Consider the following 23,637-nt stretch of genomic DNA (forward strand, 5'->3'; position numbering starts at 1 on the left):
CAAATATAAAAAAAAGAAACTTCTTGAAAAAAGGGAAAGAGATCTACAAGAATGACCTGGGACAGTCTTGGTCTTGGTCTTGAATAGACTCATTACCACTTCTAATTTTATTTGTGGATAGATAGGTACAGTTATTATTACATCTTTCTCGGAAAAAAGGCCACAAAAGTCGTAAGAATCCAGATCAATTTGGATTAAGTTTATAATTGAATGTCTTCTAAAATATCTGTTGAATTTTATAGTTATAATAATTTGTCATTTATTTCTTTCGTGAAAAACTAACGAAAAAGTGTTAGTGTTTACCGACAGTTCCGAGGAACTTCGAATTTCGACCAGAAATCTCGTTCTCGTTCCAACTTTGGCAGCGAGATCGTTCAGTCGGCGTAAGAAGGCGGGCGGTCCATCATCCCCAGCTCCACTTTCTCCCCCATCAGCGTCTCTGACACGCAATTCTATATCTCTTGTCGCGTGTCCATAAGGAGATCGTGCTTCCACAGTGTAAATACCAGCGTCATCTTTTCGGACACGGTTCAAAACTAACTGGACAGTGTTGCCACTGTGGACCACTTGATGAAGACCCTGATCGCTGGAGATGGTCGCCCCATCCTTACACCTGAAAAAAAGTTAATACTGAAACTGTTTTATGACACGTACAACTTTAGTTTAGTAAACATCTTCATTTCCACGTGAAGGTCGAAACTATGACCCAAAATTATGTATTTCATACTAATATGTGGGTTGGATGTGTTTAGACAAAATAATATAAGAAAAATTACACTTATTATTCTTGGAAAATCATTGAGTTTTCCAGATTTTAATAGGCTAGTGGGTAATTGTCCAGACTTGGGGCTCCAGGCCAAAATCAATCCAAAAATTTTTTCATTGATTTCCGGTCATTCTACATAATAGAATTAGACATTAGAAGGTGGGGGACACAGGTTTTTATGACTTCTGTGGCGGTTATCGCAACATACGAATAAAACGGGATTTTAATCATACTTTCGACAATGGCTTAATATCTGAATCTTTTGTATATACTTCCAATGAAAATGTTATTGTTATTCTCCAACTTGTAAATATCTATTTCATTTATTGTATTCGAATTCTTTTGGGTCTTAATTCTTTTGTATTCTATTTCTATATCTAAATAACTTTATTGCTTGTACTTTCCTATAATCCCTATTAACATTTCAACTTCGCATACTAACCGCATGACGTCTATAGCATTTATCTTTTCTTAATGGCAATTTTATGATGGGTTTCTTCGGTGATTTGGGACTATATTCTAATTCCTAGCATTTCATTATTTCGGTACTTTCAACCCTCGGTACCACTACTACTACCCTACTCTTATATCGTTCAACTCTATTGGTACCCTACTTTCATCTATCAACGATCAGCTCCTCCTTCCTAGTTTTTCTAACATTTCCTTTTTGGAAAAATGATTTTGAGAAAGTAGTTCTTACCAACCTTCGCTTGAGTTATCATCTCTATCTGTTCTCTACCTACTCTGCTCCTTGTTAAGTTTTGTAAAATATAAGTGTTATCGTTGTTGCTGTTATTTGCAGTTGTTATTTAGTTTTATTTACCTTACTCTCCAACAATTAGCACATCGAGACTAAACTTCATAAATAAAAAAAAAATTTTTTTTTCAAAATTGCCCCAATTCTCCATAATCACCTGCATTGCTGACGTCATTGTTTGGTTAGGTAGATTTATGATTGGAGTTTATTTAATGCCTTTGTCCGCCGAAGGCGTGCTGATATTTTAAAGTATTTTATTCACAGAAAGCTTCAGTTTTATAAATTTCCTAGTACAATATCAGAATTTCATCCAATACCTAGAATTGGGGCTCCAGACCAAAATCATTCCAAAAATTTTTTCATCAATTTCTGGTTACTTCTGAGGGTTCAATGATTATATTTGAGGCGGAGGAGACACATTCTTTTTTATTACAGCATACATCATAGGGCATATGGTATATGTATAGCTATTTCTTTTTTTAATGTTAATAAATGAATTTTATGCAGTGACAATCGTGAGATAAGGAGATTAAAAGCTTGTATAACCTTTAAAATCCCTCCCCCTTCTGCCTCTGATCTTCTCACCCATCTCTTCCCGTACCTACAGTTTAGAACTGTGGATTGAATTTTGAAAAATTCTAACTCAAAAAAAATTTTTTTTAGAGTATTTTATTCACAGAAAGCTTTAGTTTTATAAATTTTCTAATACAATATCAGAATTTCATCCAATACGTAGAATTGGGGTTCCAGACCAAAATCACTCCAAAACTTTTTTCCTCAATTTCTGGTTACTTCTGAGGGTTCAATGATTATATTTGAGGCGGAGGAGACACATTCTTTTTTATTACAGCATACACCATAGGGCATATGGTATATGTATAGCTATTTCTTCTTTCAATGTTAATAAAAGAATTTTAAGCAGTGACAATCGTGAGATAAGGAGATTAAAAGCTTGTATAACTTTTAACATCCCTCCCTCTTCCGCCTCTGATCTCCTCACCCATCTCTTCCCGTACCTACAGTTTAGAACTGTGGATTGAATTTTGAAAAATTCTCACTTAAAAAAATTTTTTTTTTAATTTTGAAGTCATAAAAAACTATCTCCCCACCTTCTAATATCTAATTTTATTATGTAGAATGTATAATAAATAGAGATGACATAAAGTATCCAAAAAATTAATCTGTTCAACCATTATTTTTGCCGAGCGGCGGCACCTTGAGCGCTTCGGACTTTAGTGCACCGCACCACCTAGCCCTATAATAGCTATGCGCTTGTAAATTGAACTATTCCCTTAACTATGTAATGTATCAATAAATTTATGGTGGAGGTGCCGAACATTTATGTTTTACTTTGTCTTGAACCAACCCATCTCGTCTGTTTCTTATTAACTTCTGATTTCCTACTATTTCTAATTTCTCTTTATTTTTAACTATTTTTATCCACGATATTTTTTCGTATCTGAGACCATCTCTCAAACACTTCTAATATTCATACAGAGTTGTGCTCCAAACATACTCATGTAACAATATTTTTTGAATTTCCAAATTAGATAATAACCAATTACGAACACAAGAGTATTTTTTTTTTGTTAATAGCGACCGGAAACTGTATCTTTTACTTTATATCTCTAACGTTGTTTCCGTCCTAACTTATCTGACTCCCTAATGTAAAGTAGTTTCGTATTTGATAACTCCAACATTTTCCCAGTAGCGTCAACATAGCGTGCCTACCAACCAGGAAGTAAATAAGAAAACAAGTGTTGTTTTTCCCTCATAAATATCTCTCTAATATCCTGCTATGCTCTGCTCAATATCCCATCTTATTCGAAGCACTTGGCTAAAAATAAATCAGAGAATGTGGTCTTGGAACATTGGATAATACAACAGCTGCTTCGGTTATTTACAAACACAGAACGGTTAAGAAGGTAAGAGAGTGTGGGCGTTGGACCAGGTAAAAGTGTGAGTCAAGGTCTGGAACAAATAAATTGTGAACGAACCGTCCAAGTGGTTTAGTGGATCAAGCCAAGAAAACACATTGCCGAACGTATAGGTAGGGAACTGAAATATTTTCTCATACGTCTATTTTCAAACCGGAAAACTAAAAGAAAATAATTGTATAGGAAACAACAAGTGTCAATCTGTCAATCAATGTATAATATTTGAAAAACTTCATTATACATTTGCGTTAATAAATAGACAACGTTTCATAAAACAAATTGGTAACTTCTTCAAAGGTCCTTCCATCTCTGAAGAAGCTCGCCACTCGTACTGGTGAAACGTCAGGAAGCAACAAAAGTAAGACTAAAACTAAAGTGAACATGCAAGACCAAGGTCAAATACGTAAGACTAAACGAAAAATCATTATTTCCGATGGATTTATGAGTTAAACTGTTTGAAGCAACTTTAATATAATCATTTCTTGAAACAAAACGTTTTTAATTTTTGAAATTTTAAGTTTGCTTAACTACTATAGATTTAAATATAAAAAAAAGAAACTTTACAAACTATTTTTTTTATATTTCTTACTTCCTTCAAATATCTTGTACTATATTTTAATATATATAAAAGTCACGATAAGCTCGCATGTATGACAAAAAATTTCAGCATTTAAGACAACTATTGAGACGGTAAATAGAAAATTTTGTACTTAGAAGAATTATTTAAAAAAACGAATCAAATTAAATGAGCAAGATCAAGACTTAACACGCAAAGCCCAGACCAAGATTAGAAGTATATGAACAAGACCAATTCCAAGATTAGGACAGTTTTGATCTTGGTTTTGATTTGTTCATCATTAGATATCCCAAATGAAGAAAATAATAATTAAAAATACGAGATAGGTGATAATTTTATATATTTCATTATTTGTTTCACGCCAGTAGAACCAGTTCATAATTTTGAATCGTCTTTTTAGTTCCTTAGAATTTGAGTTTTGCAAAAACTCCCAACAGCCCCTTTAAAGTAAATCTAATTGCTAACTCTGCTAATTTCTGGCTTTATAAGTTTTTAACCAAGTTCAACTCTGACAAAATTTGCAAAAAGAAGGTGTTCACCAACTTTTCGTATATTTGTCACATAATTTTAGAGAATGCTTACAACTTATCATTATTTTATTACCAAAACGTAACTTCAGATACTAAAAAATATGGATTTCTTCCTGCTAATAACGATGGAATAAACAACTCTACCTAATTTAAAGATAAAGTGATGATTTATTGTTTTTAGTGGGATGTAACGGTTTTCCAATCGATAATTGCATCCACTATAATATCTATTTATGCGTTAATTCATGCATTAGCCGTTTATTTATGCTAATAAATGCTGCAAGCATAAATTATAAATAGAAATTATTTAACATTTCAACGCTTCGAAACCTATTTTTATTTGGCCCAACGAACAACGCGAAAATTCTAAATCTGCAAAGCTACTATGGCATTAGGAGAATTCGTCAGAATGTTGTGAAATTGCCAAAGTGAAATTTCTGTTGTTTCGGAGAACCCAGATCTTAAACTTAAAGAAACAAAATAAATTAGAAAAGAACTAATGATCAGTGAACTTCACCTTCGTGTATATTTATTTAAAAATATCATTTTGAACATTTGACAAGTAATCAAGGAAATTTTAACAGAAAATGTGTTTGTTTGTGAAAATTGAAATGTTAAAATTAAAATTTAGATTTTGTAGTACCTAAGTAACCGATATACAATTAGCTACATCGAAATCATACTATTTGCCCTTCAAAATGGTTAAGTTCGCTGTTACTCCTAATTCAACATCTTCTTATCATGATTTCGAAAATTTAGTAAATTTTAAAAAGTTACTTTTACTATAAAGCAGAGGATATAACGAAGGGTCGAATGGCATTTAACAAAAAGAAGTCACTTCTATGCTCGCAAACAATTAATTTAGAAATTAAAATAGGTGGAAAAGAAAAGATTAGAAGCTTTCGATATGTAGTGTTGCAGACGAATGATGAGGATACCATGGACAGGAAAGGTTTGAAATGAGGAAGTATTAAAAAGAGTAGGAGAACAGACGGAGCCATGGAAGTCAGTAAGAAATAAGTGAGATACAATACCTTGGTATGACACTTCTCAGGCATAAAGGGTAGTTAAAGACATACTAAAAGCGGAAATAGAGCTAAGATAAGGAGAGATAGACCTAGATTAGATTACAAATAGTTAAGAATGTGTGATGTTCTAGTTTTAGAAGAAGATTAGCTCAGGTTAGGTAAATGTAAAGGTGTGTGTTCAACTAGTAAACCGAGCGGCATGACCTAGAGGTCTAGACCATTGCTTAGCATTCGGGAGGACGCCGGTTCGATTCCGGGTCCGTCTGCCTTGGTCCAAGCTTTCTGTGGTTTCCTTGGATCACTTAAGCAAATGCTGAGGCAGTAATATTCCACAGATAATCTTTCACTCTCTTCTGTCTTCATTTCGTCCGTCTCATCTTTCTCACCCGAACCACCACCCACCTATTCCCACGATTCCTGAAAGCAGGCTGAAGAGGGCCTTCCGCCCTACCTTCCGGCATAGTCCGGAGGTACTGCCCGAATGAAACACCCAAAAGTTTTAAAAAAGTTTTTAAAAGTTTTGTCCAACCAGTTTTAGGACTAACAAGTTTATGATGATGATGATGATGATGATGACGATCACAAGATCTTCAACCTAAGGACTGTTTCAGTATGTATCACCTCTACTTATTCCTATCTCGAGCCAAGCTTCTCCCTTCCCGAATACAATTTCCGAACAAGAATCTAATTACTACCTAATACAAATCGCAAACACGTATACTTTGACTGACTTTTGATAGTCTGGAAATCGTAACTTTTGTTTTTCGCTCAACTTTCATTTCTGCTTCTAATCGACAGAACATCCTGTCTTTATTTTCAGAATCGACAACTTTATTTTTAGGGAAAACTAAAGAAAATGGCCCCTTTTCGTTTAAAAAAAGAGACTCTTACCCGTGGCGTGTGTCGAAAATCCTCAATGCAAGTTTTCTTCTGTGTTCTTCATCATTTTTGCACTTACAACAATTACTCACTTTCTGACCCATTGGTCTTCACTGTGATATAATTTAAGTACACTGATTTCAAAAATTGTCTATAGCACTTTTGTTCTCATTCTCGAAACTTGCCTTGCACATTATCTGCTGTTCGCTAATGAACAGTCCAACGTTAAAACAATTACACAGTTTTCGAATCGAAATTCAGATATAATTAAATCTAAAATGCGAAATTTACGACACACTTCGGCCTAAACGAAATAAACATAGCCTAAATTTCGCACTATTAGAACGATGAGCAAAGTATGGGTTTACAAATCTCATAAAATGTTAAAGAATGCGTGCCAAATGTTTGCGGATTTTGAAGAAGAAGAAATTAATATTATTTTTAGTTTGTATCAAAAATAGCCAAAAGAATTAGTAAAGCATTTTAAAATAGGCATTATTAAATAGCTCAAAAATAAAATCCAAACATGTTTGTTTCTTCAGTTTTTGAAAGGAGAGATTGATTTTTTTCTATTGTTTATTTCTGCCAAATTTTTCCGATATTGTAATGTAGCCAAAAATCAAGTGAGAGGTTTACTGATATGATCAATTAGTTTGATATGTCCCCAAGCAATTACAAAATATAAGACATCTGAAAGATAGATTTAAATAATAGATAGTTATTGTAAAATGATTATTAAACTGATCCTAAAATCTGCCAATTCCTTGAGGTTATAAACAATGTCTCTTTTTTCAGTTTTTTGAAGTTGCTACACAAACATAACAGTTTGTTATTTAATGATAACGATGATTTATAAATGAACCTTGATATTTGAAAAGTAAAATAATAAATCAACCAGTAGACGGCGCCTCATAGGACAAAACCAAAACAAAAAGGATTGTTGGCACACAATAATTGCAATAAAGAAAAGGACAATTTCAAGCAAAACATTTAAATAATAGATCGTAGTTAATTAATTAATTAATAAAACAAAATCTGCAAACAAATGATGTTGTTACAAATAAAAAGACCTTTCAAAATTCCTTGACCTAGGGCCTAGAACTTGACGTAAAGCGAGAACAAAAAAAGAACTGCACGCGCACAAGTCTAACGATAAGTAGAAGAGGGTTTCTGTTAATGAAAACGAAAAGTTTTTGTGGGGTAGTTATTAATGAACTTGCCCGAAAATTGCGGAAAATTGTAAACGGCGTTTTTCTCGGGAAATTGTGACGCGATATCGTGGGCCAACCGAACGACTCTACTGTGGGAGAAAAACGCTTTTCGTTCGTTCAAACGTTACGGCGCAGCTCGTCCTTAAATTATTTTTGAACTCCGCCGCAAACGTCATCATACAACTTATTATTCGGTTCATATTGAATTAATCTTGTGATTTTCTCCAACTTAGCCGGCACAGCCAATAGATATGTCCAATGAAAACAAAAAGTACTATTAATAGACAACTAGAGACAGGTTTCCTTCCTGACCTACAGCGGCGTAACTAGACCTGAGGCCTATGACAAATTCACCGAATGAGACCCTCAGTTAATATAAAAACGCTTCTCGAGTCATCTTCATAAATCACAAAGTAAATATGTACTTATATATTTACCAAGTTTTCTTGAAATCACAATTAATTTGGTAAAAAGTTAGTATTCATTTGACGCTAACGTAGCGCATGAACGTCTTTCAAAATAAAATAGCGGGGATTTCCCTAGGATTACTAGCCCGCGCCACCAAACATGTGTCGGCGAAAATGAATTCAGCGCAATGAATACGTTTTAAAACTAAGAGATATCTTTTTCTTATGAATGTGTTTAAATCTTGATAATGTATTTGCATAATTTGTGCATGTTCTTGAGTTAACCATCATCATAAGGTCGTTAGTCCTAAGCCTGGATGGACACGCACCTCCACACCTTCCTATCCTGAACTGATCTTCGCATTTCCCTAAAACTATAACAACCCACATCCTTAACAGTAATGTAATCTAGGTCTACCTCTACTCCTTTAACTCCTGTTTCTGCCTCTAATATGACCCTGACTAGACCTTCATGCCTGAGAAGGTTTCCTACCAACCTATCTCGCGTATTTCTTTTTGACTTCCATGGAGTCCTCTGTTCTCATATTCTTTCTAATATTTCTTCATTTCTAATCTTCTCTACCTACGGTATCCTCATAATTCGCTTGTAACACCACATTTCGAACGTACCGCACCGCGCTCCAAACATACACCTTTAACAATATTTTTCGAATTTCTAAATTATCTAATTTTCGCGAGCATAGAAGTGACTTCTTTTTATTGAAGGCGACACGACCCTGCGCGATCCTCTGTTGTATATCCCTACTACTCCTTCCGTCCTGATTTATCTGACTTTCTAGATACCTAAAATCAACTATTTCTTCTAATTTTTTGTCTCCTATTTCTAAATTCGCTCTTTCCCTACTTTTTCTTTTCTAAATTAAAGTGATTAAATACGAAATTAATATTTTTAAAGGATTTGTAATAAATGTTACATGCCTCCTGTTCTGACGACCTCTCAGGCAAGAGGCCCTCTCAGACAGGGGGCCCGTCGCATTTTGCCCATTCTGCCACCCTATTGTTACGCCACTGCTAACCTACTTTTATTTAAAAAATGTGCAGTACATATAAATATGCGAATTTTAAAATTATTAAAATTAAATGTAATGTAGTGAATTCGAGCTATAGTCTCCAACTGACTTTGTTGTTGAGAACACCTGTATCTTTTTGACCAAAAAGAAGGACCCAATGCACTGCATGAATTACACGCAAACCATTAGATAATAGTGTATGAATTTTTGAAGCTTTCTTCTTTAAAATATGATTTCATTCTATATTCTAAAAATAAGTGTCACATAAATAGAATCCTTTTTATTTATAGATCATTGTTATTGTTGCTTTCTGCTGCTTGGTCGATATGGACTATAAATACCAGGCTGTACATTAACATACTTTTTTACGACTGATTTTCCTGAGTTATTCGAAGAGAGACCAGAGTTTACCCCTTCAAGTAACTCACTATTTGAAATTGCAATAGCATAAAGAAATTGGATATTTCGTCTTCTATTTACAGGAACTTCACGTTATCGATGCAGTATCTCCAGGAAAGAGGAGAGACCAGCGCTGTTCAGCAACATGGAAATTTAATTAATAAAACACACTTATAATCCGCAAAACCGTTTTCTCCAAACGACAACCGTGAAAGCCGAAATCAACTTCCATACACAAAGGCATAATAGGCAAACAGAGATAGAATAAATGAGCGATTTCAAAATCAAATAACCCCTTAGTTTCTAATTATACTTCACATTAAATGATATTAAACTAATGAGAAACAACGCCATCTTATTAAATGTGTAACTAATAATTATTATAACCACTTGAATATAAACAAACCAATGCCAAAAGTTAGGTTTCACCGCCGTGACTTAGCCTTCCGCGTAGTAAGTGTCAATTTGTAAACTTTAGGGTTGATTCTTTTCTTTTTCAAGTGATTTTTATATTAATGGCTTTTAGTAGGTCTACTGATTTTAAATTTCTTCGAAGTTTGCGTAAATATGAGATGACTTCGCCTTAAATTTTGGAGTCTATTCTTTGGCGTTCACATGCATTTATTGAATTACTACTTATAATTTACCCGCGGTTTCGCTCGCGTTGATGTCCTAAATACGTGTCAAAAATCATTGACGACCGCATAAATCTAAATTTTCTGTCCCTCAGGAACAATATTTCGTCTGGATAAAAGGTACTCTATGTCCTCTTCTGTATACCTAACAACGTGACTACAAAATTTCGTGATGATCGACTGAGTAGCTGAGGCGTGAAATCGACCACATAAAACTAATTCTTCTATCCCTCGAGAAAAGATTTTTTTCCTGGATAAAAGGTACCCTCTGTTCTTTTTTCTGTATCCCTGACAATGTGTCTACAAAATTTTATGATGATCAATCGAGTAATTAAGGCGTGAAATCGACCACATGAAACTAATTCTTCTATCCCTCGAGAAAAGTATTTTTTTCTGGATGAAAAGTACCCTATGTCCTTTCTTTGTATCACCGACAATGTGTCTACAAAATTTCATGATGATTGATTGAGTAGTTGAGGCGTGAAATCGACCACATAAAACTAATTCTTCGAGAAAAATATTTTTTTCTGGATAAAAGGCACCCTATGTCCTTTTTTGTATTTCCGACAATATGTCTACAAAATTTAATCGTGATCGATTGAGTACCCTAAGTCCTATTTTGTATCCCTGACAATGTGTCTACAAAATTTCATGATGATCAATCGAGTAATTAAGGCGTAAAATCGGCTACATAAAACTAATTTTTCTATGCCTCGAAAAAAGTATTTTTTCTGGATTAAAGGTACCCTATGTCCTTTTCCATATCCCTGACAATGTGTCTACAAAATTTCATGATGAGTAGTAGAGTAGAGTTGAGTAGTTAAGGCGTGAAAAGCTGACAAACAAACTCACATTCATATTTATACTATGAGTTAAGATTATCAAATTCAAATAACAAAGAGCGTTGTTTTGATCAATTCGATATCATTTTATGTGAAAATGATTTGAAACCAAGGAGTTCTTTGATTTTCAAGTCGCTCGTTTATTATATCTATCACATAATCTGATATCGGGTTTTTTAATTCTTTCATCGTTAATCAGTAAAAGAAAATCGGGGTTAAAAACATTTTCCAAAGATCAAACACATAATAAAAAAGTAGTAGTTCAGAATCAACATCAGGAGAAGAAATAGTAACTTTCGTGTGTTTAAGTATACATCCAATACGATTTGATTCAAGCTTTTGGGTGCCGACTCTGATCATAATCAATTGGACATTCGACTCCACCCATCTCAAAAACGTAAATATGTTTGCGAACAGTAATCTAATCTAGTCCTCGGAACTTCTGTTTCCGCTTTTAATATGTATCTAACTAGCCCTCCGATATTCTACTTTTTGTGATACTTCCTTTAACATCGTTCTATAACACCATGTTTCACACCCATACAAAGTCGAAGTCCAAACACGCACTTTAAATAATCTTTATTCGAATTTCCACGGTAAGTAACCGCAAGCAAAGAAAATGGTTTCTTTCTGTTAAAAGTGACCGCATCTTGCGTCATTGTCTTATATTTTCCAACATGACCCATCTGACTCCCTAAATATCGAAAATCAACAGCTTCTATATGTAGGTTATTCCCGACTGTGTAACTCTCAAAATTCAATTTACATTTAATAAAAATCAAACAATACAAATTTATAACAGAAGTAATAAAACAATTGGATAGAATCTATTGACAAAAAACTTTTAACGGCGAATAAATATGCGGCTCTTTTCCTTGGTATCGAACATCTAAGATCGCCTCCTATTCTTTTGTCTTCCTTACTCACTAGGTATACTTACCAAGTAATAATAGTTTCGGGTGTTAGTTCAACTATTTCGGCAGATAAAGATGTCGTATCATTTATTCTAGCAAAAACACATTGTGGTTCATTGTCTCGAAATCTCGGAGGCAATTTGTCTGGAGTGGAAACTCCTGCAAGGAGAAAAAAAATAATAATTTGGGCAACAAGCGTTTTTTTATTAAATCACATCTTATTAACTTTTAATATATTCATCATTTGGTATATAAATTTAACACGTTCTGTAGTGAAAGCCATCTTCATTTATTTTAAGATAATTTGATCAAATTTGTTACTTTTTTTTTGTTATAGCAACAGAAATTAACTTTAAAAAAATAAATAAATATGTTTATAAACTGATTGATATACCTATTAATTATAATGTTCGTTAAATATTATTAGTTGTAAATATGCGATAGATTCTTTTGAACGTGCATGTATGTACACTATTTCAAACAGCGTTCGGCGGGCATTAAAATGAAAACCAGATTTAAAATTTAAAACATTAGACAGGTCTGGCACACATGCGTGTATACAAAATGCCCACGCATTGACACAATTTTCAGTCAGTAGTTTTAGCACTGAAAGAATTTTATGTTGCTTTCATATTCACAAAAAAAAACGCATTAAAATGTAATAAATATGGCGCTGAAAGTTCTCTAACACCTACAAAACATTTCAATATAATATTATCTAAAAATGCCGAAGGTTCCGTAGGTATTTTACTAAATAGTTCATTGTACCGCAATAAGTACTACAATTTTAATTCGGGCTGCAATGTTGGAGCGTGAATTGGAGCAAACGTGGAACTTTTTTTAATTAATATTGCCTTCAAGGAGTTAGAAGTAAAATTTTAGCATGCAACGGAAAATGCGCGCGCATTGCTAATGAAAAGTTAACTGTATGAAGTCAGCAGCGAATTTGTGCTTAGAATTCCAGAGTGGCATTTGAACTGGACTGTTGAGATAGTTGTTAGAAATTTCCTCAAATAGGTACTACAATATTAAAGAAAATATATTTGAATTTACTGTTACCAAAACCTTTCGTATGAATATTTCCCATTTAGAAAATATAATAATAATCAATATAGGTTTTTTAAGTTTTTATGTAATGGTTTCAAATTAAGATAAGTGCGACAATAACCTTTTAAAGGTTCTGTTATTTTTAAAAAAACGCAGAACCCTAGAGATCAATCAAAATGAACTGCAATATTTTTACTTCATTAAATTTGCAACAGTAGGGATTTCCCTGAACAGATATATGTATTTTAGAAAAATTAGTCTATTGAATTTAAAGAACATTTAATAGTTTTTTTAAATAATTTCTGAAACTGATAAATACATACAGAAAAAACTATAAATTTTTACAAGCTTATTTTCGAATTATAAATTAACAACAAAAAATACAAATGCAATTGACATAAACGAGGAAAATTTTTAAACATAAAATATACTAACTTGACTACTCGCCAGATTACACGTTAGCTAAAAATTTATTTTAAATTCTGACATGCGTTGAAATAATTTTATTTAAAGTTTGTTTCCTCTTTAACATTAATACAGTTATTGAAAATGTACATTTTACATTAATTATGCACCAAAGCAAAGATAAATGGGGCTTTTAACTTAACGAAACTATAAGGCAATCTCAACCAAATTGAAGATAAGTATATCTTACAGTAGAAGAAAAATGAACATTTAAATTAGTGTATGCAATAAATTTAAAACGTTATTTGTGAAACTAAAAAATCTTTAATTCGCTCTAAATACGAAAAACAATATTTTGAAGATACAATTTACATGTGCCACTTGTGTAAAGCTACTTTTTATTTCGAGCATGGTATGTATGACGTAGAATGGAACACTTTGTAAGGTATCCACATAAGTTCTATATACAATTTAAAAGTAATTTAATTAAAGTGTTAGACTTAAGAAAATTATTCCAATTGTGTAATTTCTTTTTTTTTTTCTTTTTTAATCAACTTAGAAAGGACTTAAGAACAATTGTCATAGTTGAATCATTCCATCGCCTTTTCTTTGTGAGGCTAAAAGTCGTCAGTGATTCAAATACAGAGCGTTCTTCGATAAACAAAATGAATACTATTTGAAAAAAACAAAATGTATGTCAATTTTAAGGATAGATATACAAGGGTTAAAGATTAATATGCTTAGATTTATAGACGATATAACAATATTGGCATTTAGTAAGGAGGAGTCAAAGATATACCTAAATAAAATAGAAGCGGTATTGTAGGAAAATAAATAAAAGTAAAACAAAAATACTGTTGTGCAAGAGAAGGAAAAGTAGGGAAAGAATGAATATAGAGATAGAAAATTAAAAATTAGATGTGGTTGATTTTCGGTATCTAGGAAGTGAGATAACTGAAGATAGAAGGAGCAGTTAGAGATATAAAGCTTTCAAAATGTCTGTTACTTGGGAATGATGAGGATACCGTGGATAGAAGTTGTTAGAAACGAAGAGGTATTAGAAAGAATCAGAAACAGAGGGTATAAAGGGTTAATTAGAGATATATTAGAAGGAGAAACAGAGCTAAGAGGTGAATATATAGACCTAGATTAGATTACTGTTCATAAATAGTTACGAATGTGGGATGTTCTATATAGTTTCAGGGAAATGTAAAAGTTAGCCCAAGGTAGAAAATAGTGGAGGTATGTGTCCAACCAGTTTTAGGACTGACTACCTTACGATAACGATGATAATCATAAAGACTTCTTCTTCTAAAAGACTAAGTAGTTAGGCACTTAGCACCTCTACTTATTCTTATCTCGAGTCAACCTTCGCCTTTCCCAAAAATTATTTACGAACAAGAATCAAATTTAGGTCTCCCTTTGCCCCTTCTTAACTCTTGTTTTTACTTCTTGTATGCTACTAGCTCCTCATGTCGAATGAGGGAATTTCGCACATATTCGATAAGCATTTTCCTTATCTACAGATTCTTAAGCACTTCCTCAGTAAATACTAAAATAGGACATTAGAAGCTAATATATCATTATCATGTTGATAATGCAGCAAATGAACATTTTGGAAACGATTTCAATCACACGAAAATTTACATAAAACACGAAAATGGATTTTCATGAGTATTTTGCTGCAATGTTTTATAATGTTCGTTCACTTCTGAAAAATTTACGTACTATTCCCTGTGTTCTCCACGAAGAAGCCAAATAAACCCAAACAAATCAACACTAAGCCTACGATTAGATTAAATTAGATCGCATGCCTTCGGAAATAAATCGGCACACCACACGCCTAGACTCTTTAACCGTTTCTTAATAGCGCTAGGTATAAATACTAAACGTTTCACCTGAATTAATTAATATATTGTTTCTTCAGGAATTTTACAGTACCGTACTTTTGTTTCCAATTTTGGGACAATTAATAATTAAATAATATACTCATTAATGCGTTTCTTTGCTACAAGTCGAAGTAAAAACCTCTATAAATGCATTTGTCCATTTCTGCCAAGTTCAATTGCTAACTAACGGGTTAGATATCTCACCAAAATTAGGTCAAAACTAATAAATAAGGATTAACATTGAGATTCCTCAGAGTTTCATTCAACATCGCAGTTTTTTGATAAAGACGCAATAAATAATAGGATTCATCAATACTACCTTGATTTAGGTACTGTCAATACAAGTCAATCGTTATTTTTGAATCACTTAATAATGATACTTTCTATATCAAATTTTTAATTACTTTAAAAACTATCATAAGAAGATGTTTAAGGATCGAGATTGTCCAAGAAAATTACAATTTATTTTGTAGATTATGGAATATATATCACGCTCTTGATGTATCAGCTTATTTGGTTTAGTTTATATTTTATGTAATACACGATGTAATCGATATTTACTTAATGAAAATTCATACCTTTATGAAAATAATAAAACAAAACTCGTAATTTTCACAGTTTTTATTCTGACTACGATAATTGTTTCGCTAACACAGTAGTTTTTTCAACTGGAACATTACACTGAGACAGTTGATTGGTCAGAATGAAAATGGCAAAAATTGTAAGTTTTATTTTCATAAAAAAGCAAGCTGATGATTTCAATTGTAGTTTTTATTTTATAACAATAAATAGCAAATGCACAAAAAACAATTTCAGGATAGCTGTAGGTACAGCCACGATTGTAGGACTTCCTTTAATTACATTTGTTGAATGGATTAATTTTTCCTGTTTCATTTCTTTTTACATTTAAATCTTTTTACATTGCATCTGCTACTGAGCAACGTTCCAAACATGTGTTTTTAAAGATTATTAAAGCTTTTTGAACTTAAAAAATCATTTATATAATATTGCAAGTTGTTGAATGGTAACTGTTTATAAAACTGTAATAAGCAATGTTCGATTTGTAAACGACCTCTTGAGATCCATTTAACTATTTGCAAAAAAAAGTGTTTAAATCGAAATGGAAATTTCATAAATTTGTGAACGAAAATTATTGTAAAACGCCTCCTGATTATGTACCGAAGTATTTTTGAATTTAAACGTTTTGGCAACAGTCTACCGCAAAACAAAACGATTACAAAAGATGTTTGTAAATTTGGATGCTGATAAATAGGCGCATTACACATTGGAACATCGTTCAACCCTTCAATAATTTTTTGTAGGAGTAGTTACGTTTTTAATTGTTTAAAAATTGGCTTACAAAAACTTCTCAAAAGTGTCTCACTACTTTCATTTAAACAATTAGTAATATTTTTCGAACAAATATGTTCGCAAACTATCACAAAGTTTTGAACACAGCTATCCCACACCATACGATAAATGTATTTTAATATTTTGTGTATCTAGGAAGTAAGCAAATGCGTAAAGGGGTTGCTTTTTAATTTTAAAAACTTTACATAAACTCTTTCATCCATACAAATTCTTTTTTTCTTGGAAAGCCAAAAAATCATGTCATATTTACTGACCTGATACAATTCTCATGTTCGACAACGAAGTTTTTCAAGTTCCCATCGAACACTTCATCACACGACACCGCAAACTAGCTTTAGAACCGACGCCAGCAGCTTGTGCTAAAATCGGACTGACGTCATCGGGCGTCGCGACGTTGACAGATAACTTAAATTAGCCGCTCTTATAAAACCGGTACGGTAAATTTTAACACACTGTAAACTAGGCAACCAACACATTATGAAAAATTAATGAAAATTTAAAATTTTCATAATTATCCCCAACGTTTAAATTTTAAAGATGATTAAATCTTCTAACTTTTTTTTTAATATTGATCACTAGTTTGAGGAATACAGAAAGTAGGAAAAGAATATTTTCAGGGGAAGCAACCACCCCTCTTAAATTAAAGGGACCTAAATCAAAAGAGCCCCCAAGACTGAATATAAAATAATATATTAATAAATTGTTTCACATAAAAGTGAAGCAGTACTTTACTACTCGAAATTCGACATTAAACAAGAAAGATAACTAACTGAAATTTCCTTAAAATTTTTCTGATGGACTTCGTCCTGGAGGAATTTTCAATGTGTTGCCTTTAGTGCAATGAATCAGAATTAATTTAGGTAGATCAGAGTGCAGAACTGCCTTTCTCCATATCAATCATTATTAAAATAATAATAATTTATGTCAATAATATTTTCTGAGCTTCATTTATAATATATTGTAAAAATTATTCAAATATATCCAAAAAAGGATATAAAAGAAAATAAAGTTTATAACACTACGTTTTTATTTTTTAAGGAAGAGCTGCTCCTTTCATGCTGTCTGGACGAGGATGAGCTTTTCTGAAGGTGCACTTTTCCACTGGTGAGTTTTTATTTGTTTTTGTTCCATGTTTAAACGTTAAAATTAGTCGAATGTTGCAAGAGATTTTTTTATACTATCGTTGTTACTTACCTGCTTATTTTTACTTTCAAGTTCTTTTAAAATTATAATTAAATGAATTAAAAACTAAAAGTTTCACTTCAAATTTACTTTATTTACTTTTCAAAATATAAATAACAAAATGGAATATTTCAAATAATTATGTACTTCTTTACACGATATCTTATTACTATGTACAAACGTCCCTGCAGCATCTGTACATATCAAAAAATGTAACATTTACAAACTCATGCACTAAAAATTACAATGTAAAATGCAACAATAACGTGAGCAATGTTCATTTTACTTCATTACATTCTCTAAAATAGCTTAAAACGAACCAACACTTTATTTATTAATCCAAACCGCTTAAAAGCGTTATTGACTCTTTGCCTCCTGTATCTTCCTCTTCGTCGTCGTCATCCTGTAAAAAAAACAAAAGCAATATTTATTAAATTTTAGATTACTAGATTTTTTCTCAGTAAACTATTTTCAATTTTAAATATTGACTCCCAAATTAACGACCGATATGATAAATACACTTAAACAGAGAAAACTTACGTCGAATCCAAAACAGTTTTCCATATCGCGTTCAGTGGATGCTTTAATTTTTCTTTTTTCTTCCTCGTTCGATTTTCCTATCCTTCTCGCAGACTGTAATGCCTTTATAACTTCTTCTTCGTTTAAATCTGTAACCAAATTTTTAAATGAAAACGGTGGTCTAAGAATATTAGGAAACGCTTCTATTTAACAGACACTTCAATGCCAACAAAATAATTGTATAATTACAAACAAAAAACATACCATGATCTGGTAGTATCGAGTCGCCCAATAAATCCGAAGTGCCATCCCCTGCTACTATAGCCTGCTCTTCCCCATCTGCAAGCTGTATAACTTCCAGTACTACATACTGTTGTCCATCAGAACCTTCTACGGCCATCATGTCACCCTCATCCTCTTCGTCAGACGATCCTACAACGGGCATCACTTCCACCTGCAAAGAAACAAAAACATATAAACTATACAATTTTACACCCTTATTTGAATGCTATAATTTAACTTAATATTTACTTATTATGACAAATTAGAAATCAAAGAGAAACGCATGTCGCACACAATTCCAGAAAGGTTATCAAAAAAGGTAACTTTTATCAAATTTTTCCACTGTTTTACATACAGCCTATGAAACTCAAAATTACCTGTTGTCCGTCAATCATCTGAATTTTCTTCTGTCTACCGAGTTTAAGCGCGAGTTGCTTTTCCTGAACTGCGGAATCAGGATCGTGAATGGCCATGTGTCTTATGAGGTTGCCCTTGTGACGGAATGCACGCCCACACTCGGGGCACTCGTGTGTCTTTTCACGTGGCGCAGGAGGCACATATGCCGGATTATGATACAAGTTTTGGTGTCTCTTTAAGAGCTGCTTTTGACGGAAACATTGGTCACACTGGTCGCACACGTACGGTTTTTGGTCGGTGTGAATTAGCATGTGCGACTCTAGATGGCGTGCTGAAATCGACGCATACGGACACAAATCACACTTGTAACACTTTTCACCCTCGTGAGACTTGTTGTGAAGCTAAAAAAGACAATGATACAATTGATTAATTAATTAAAAGCTAATCGACATAGAGAGACAAAAGGGTACAATAATTATGATTTCTGATTAATTTGACTCACCTTGTAACTGTAACGATCTGGAAATGATTTCCCACATCTTTTACATTTAAGAGGTTTGTCCGAAGTATGTAATTTTTGCACGTGAATGCGAAGGTCTGTTTTTCGTCCACACGTAGTGGGGCAGAGCTCACACTGGAAGACGGGCTTATCTCCAACTGGAAAAAGCAAGACATACAACGTTACTAAGATTCAATAAAACATTTTCTGACTCAGTTAATTACAAAAATTGTATCACAGAATTTTGAAGTCAAAAGGAATACTAATAATAAAACACGAAATGTCAAATTAAACTATTATGTGAATGCTGCTAGTCTTTCTTTAAAACTTACTGTTATGTGTCAATTTGTGCGCTTTTAAGCTGTTAGACTGCGTAAATCTTGTGTGACATATATCACATTCGTAGGGTTTCTCCCCAGTGTGAATACGAAGATGGCGTTTTAACTTGAATGTATCAGGACTGGCGTAGGTGCAATGCGGACACTGAAAAAATACAAAAAAAAGGGTACTATAAATTGTACTTATTCATTTATACAATTTTTTTTATAACCTACTGATCTATACTAACCTGATATGGTCTTTCGCCAGTGTGGCAACGAATATGGCGTTTCAATTTTGAAAGTTCCACGCTTGCATAATCGCACTCGTGACATTTGTGAGGTTTTTCGTGAGTATGACGATAACGAACGTGACGAACCAGCTCACCTTAAAATAAAACAATGTGAGGTAATAAACACAAAAGGAAATAGAATATATCAAGACAAATTATTATTTACCTTGGAGGGTAACACTAACTAACAGTAAATTAATAGAATTGCTATTCTATGTTCCAAATAACTGCTATTAATGTCATAAATAATAATAATACGAGCAATAATAGGCGCCTTTTTGTTACTTATGTTAAGTGTATAAATTACAAATTAAGAAACAAAAATGTAAGTTAAGTAACAGTATTAAATTTAAATATTTTTCTAATAAAAAAGCTAAACCAGAGTATCTAATTGTGACAAATGAAGCTTAAAAATAATGCATCTAGTCTGGGTTAACTGTTAGCACAGACTTATTCAAGTTATACTACAGAATTTTTGATTTTCCAAGTAATAGTTAACTTACCAGACGTGGTGAATGCTGCATCACAGAATTTACAAGCGTGGGGTTTCGTGCCAGTGTGTGTATTCACGTGATTTTGTAAGGAAGCGAGTGTTTTGAAACCCCTTTCACAAACACTACATTTATGAGGTCTTTCTTCCGAATGCGATTTCATATGACGTGACAAAAGATAACGTTTCGGGCTAGTATAGTTGCAATAGTTACACATATGCGCTTGTGTAACCACTTGTGATTTTCGTGGAACAATCTTTACTATCTTAGATTTGTCATCTTCAGCCTCAGAATCCACCAAAGTGCTACTTTCCTCAGCCTCGTCGAAATCGTACACTAAAGGAGAAAAATTATAATGGATTTAAAGTGCAATATTCAAATTTACAAAAACTGCCCCAACAAAACTTCAAAATTACCATTCTAGTATTTATATGTAAAATTACTATCTAGGTAAGATTGTTTAGTAATTTTTAAGTATAATTAATAGCTATCAAGTGTAATAACAAAAAACAGTTCAATTTACTTATCAATGGAATTGAATTATTTTATAACATTATGAATCATTAGCAAAACATTGATCATATGCCAAATTTAATAATCAGCACAGAGGCAATTTTTTAAATAAATTTCATAAAGACAATTACCAGTCATATCCTGATCTCCATCAATGTTGTCTTCTTCTCCTTCCTTTATGTCATCAGGATTCTGAACTATTAAAACATAGCTCAACTCGCCTGTATTTGTGTCTGCTGGTACAACTGTTACTTTTTGATAACTGTTGCCTGAATTAATCAAAATATGTTTCTCTGCTTCTTCCCCAGGAAGCTAATAATCAGAATGTGTCATTAGAAAAACTAAAATAAAATAAGTAATGATTTGTATTACATCCTCACTGTCATCAATGTCTTCATCATTATCATTATTGATAATGAACTCATCTGCTTCTTCAGAGCTGCTTCCATTTATAGCAGAAACCATTGTCATAACCGGTTGAGATTCACCCTTGGCCTGATAGTAATAGTGTCCTGCTTGATCAACAAAATATGTTCCTTCTTCATTCTCTCCATCATTTTCATCATCAATTTCTACAATTTAGCAGGTTAAGTCTCACAAAACATTATGAGTGTATAAAAATTACCTTGCACTGTTTGGATAGTTCCATCTCCATTTTCTATTTCTTTCTGGAACCCTTCCAGGTATGACTGTATTTCAGTGACATTTTCAGAATTGTCTTCTAACTTTACAACACTCGGTTGGAATGTTGAACTCATTATTCAGAATTCATTAGATAAATCACAGACCACACTTTTTAATGGTGCTACCTGGGCTCTTCAAGATATTTCACAATTGTCTCTGAATTCCTATTAAGATGTAAATTTCTTCTTTGATAAACACAATCTAGGGTTAGAAAATCAACATACAAAATTAGCACTATAAACAAAAACTTATCACAATCAACAGACACTTGAGTAAATTAAAATTGTATAATTAATACTATAACACATACCCATTAGAAACATTTTGAAAAATCACTTTCAATAATAAGCATTCATTTCTATTTAGTTGGGAGTAAATTATAAAAAGAAGTTAAACGATACAAAGCTACTAATGCTTCACTATGGAATTTAAAAACCTTAGGTATCCTACATTTTGCTCTTTAAACTGTTATGTTCTATCTGAAATATTTTCAGCTAATTTCAATATTGACGTGTAACAAACTTAAAGCCATCAAGCAATAAGACGCCATTTTACAATTTTATCCGCAGACGCGATAAAAATGAGACGCCCAGTGGTCACTAAAAGGGAATTATTATTAATACCGTCCATATTTTTTGAAAAAATATAAATTAGCTATTTTGTTCCAAAATTGTACTTAACAGACTTAGGTGTAGGGGGCATTTCAACAAAAATTTCATGAAATTAGCACGGTTGGCGCTGTCATCAATATGGAATTTCGTGGGAAGAGCACTCATGTTCGTTGCATCAAATTAGGGCGGATTAAGGCCGATATAAAAAACCGAAGGTGTTCAGAATCACAATGAAAGTACCTGTTTTTCGAAAACAGTATCGTTTTCACCGAAACTATTAACACTTTTACACCAAAATTAAAAAATCTCTTACCCTTTGTAACTCCAATTATGACCTGTGAGGGCGTAACTTTAATGGCAGCGTCTGTTGATGGAAATCAGAGATGGCGAGGGAAGCGATTTGGTTGCTTTCATTAATAGGTTACTGCTCACGCGCCAATGATTACGTATTAAACGGCTCTGCCTATAGGAACTCAAGGTGCAGTGTATACAATTACAGGCGCCAAATTCAAACACCACTTATTTTGTAATTAAATTTTATTGGTGACCAAGTTTGAATTGAAAAATTAATTTTGATGGAATCAGTGGAATATTACTCTGTAATATTTTTTTGAAAATGAAGCATAATATTTTAACTGATATTTCATTCAGTCAATTATTTCAAGATCAACGTTTTCAATTCAAATTTTACAATTAATTCTTTATTATTTAACATTCAATATTTTTTTTTGAAAAATCTTATAGCACTCATTACTGAATCAAATTTTTGGTTTTTGTTACAGCAGCATTGTTTCTCAAATATTTTCACAAAAAATAGATAAAAATTTGATTTAAATGTTAAATAGTTTATTTAACGAATAATTTTTAATATACAAAAGTACAAACAATATACTAATGCAATATGCAACTAATAAAAAATAATGTACAACACTAATAAATATGTTTGTACAAAAACGACCCAAGGTAGGTACTATAAAAACTACTACTTATACGATGTATAGAAATTACACATCTGAAGAAAAAGTTAATACAAAATTGTAAATCTCAGGAAAAAATATTTTTACATTTTTTAAGACAATTTCCATTTTGAAAATTTCAACTTGAAATTGTTTTAATTTCAAATCCGAAAAATGGCACTAATTTTTATTAACAGTTGTACAGTATGAACGCAAAAACATTAATTTATTTTAAATTATGGATTTTTTTAATAAATTTCTGATTGTCTGCATCCACTATTTTTAATTAAATAAATAATTTCAATAAT

The 23,637-nt window shown here is 32.4% G+C and overlaps 2 protein-coding genes across 3 annotated transcripts in view; both read right to left on the reverse strand.

Annotated features, from left to right (window-relative positions):
* Positions 1-16,980, reverse strand: part of LOC108741471 — a 100,129-nt gene extending 83,149 nt beyond the window's left edge. The window contains exons 1-3 of the mRNA XM_025977290.1: positions 16,880-16,980; positions 11,940-12,072; positions 304-613 (exon numbers count right to left, since the gene is read on the reverse strand). Coding sequence (XP_025833075.1) covers positions 304-613; positions 11,940-12,072; positions 16,880-16,895 — 459 coding nt within the window. The 5' untranslated portion in view covers positions 16,896-16,980. The remainder of the gene's footprint in view (positions 1-303; positions 614-11,939; positions 12,073-16,879) is intronic.
* Positions 16,981-17,880: 900 nt separating this feature from the next.
* LOC108741605 (transcriptional repressor CTCF) lies at positions 17,881-22,792 on the reverse strand. 2 transcript variants are annotated; one of them, XM_018476459.1, is made up of 12 exons: positions 22,687-22,792; positions 21,704-21,963; positions 21,451-21,650; positions 21,210-21,390; positions 20,578-20,901; positions 20,033-20,169; positions 19,797-19,947; positions 19,468-19,622; positions 18,986-19,366; positions 18,591-18,780; positions 18,348-18,475; positions 17,881-18,210 (listed from the first exon to the last, which is right to left on the reverse strand). In XM_018476459.1, exons 2-12 carry the CDS (start codon positions 21,834-21,836, stop codon positions 18,142-18,144), a joined length of 2,049 nt encoding a protein of 682 aa, XP_018331961.1. In that variant the 5' UTR covers positions 21,837-21,963; positions 22,687-22,792; the 3' UTR covers positions 17,881-18,141. The 2 variants fall into 2 exon arrangements, with proteins under 2 accessions (XP_018331961.1, XP_018331968.1); XM_018476466.1 differs by lacking the exon at positions 22,687-22,792 and adding an exon at positions 22,073-22,655.
* Between the last annotated feature and the right edge of the window lie 845 nt (positions 22,793-23,637).

This window comes from Agrilus planipennis, unplaced genomic scaffold, assembly GCF_000699045.2.
Source record: "Agrilus planipennis isolate EAB-ADULT unplaced genomic scaffold, Apla_2.0 scaffold24, whole genome shotgun sequence".
In the NCBI taxonomy this organism is placed as follows: domain Eukaryota; kingdom Metazoa; phylum Arthropoda; class Insecta; order Coleoptera; family Buprestidae; genus Agrilus; species Agrilus planipennis.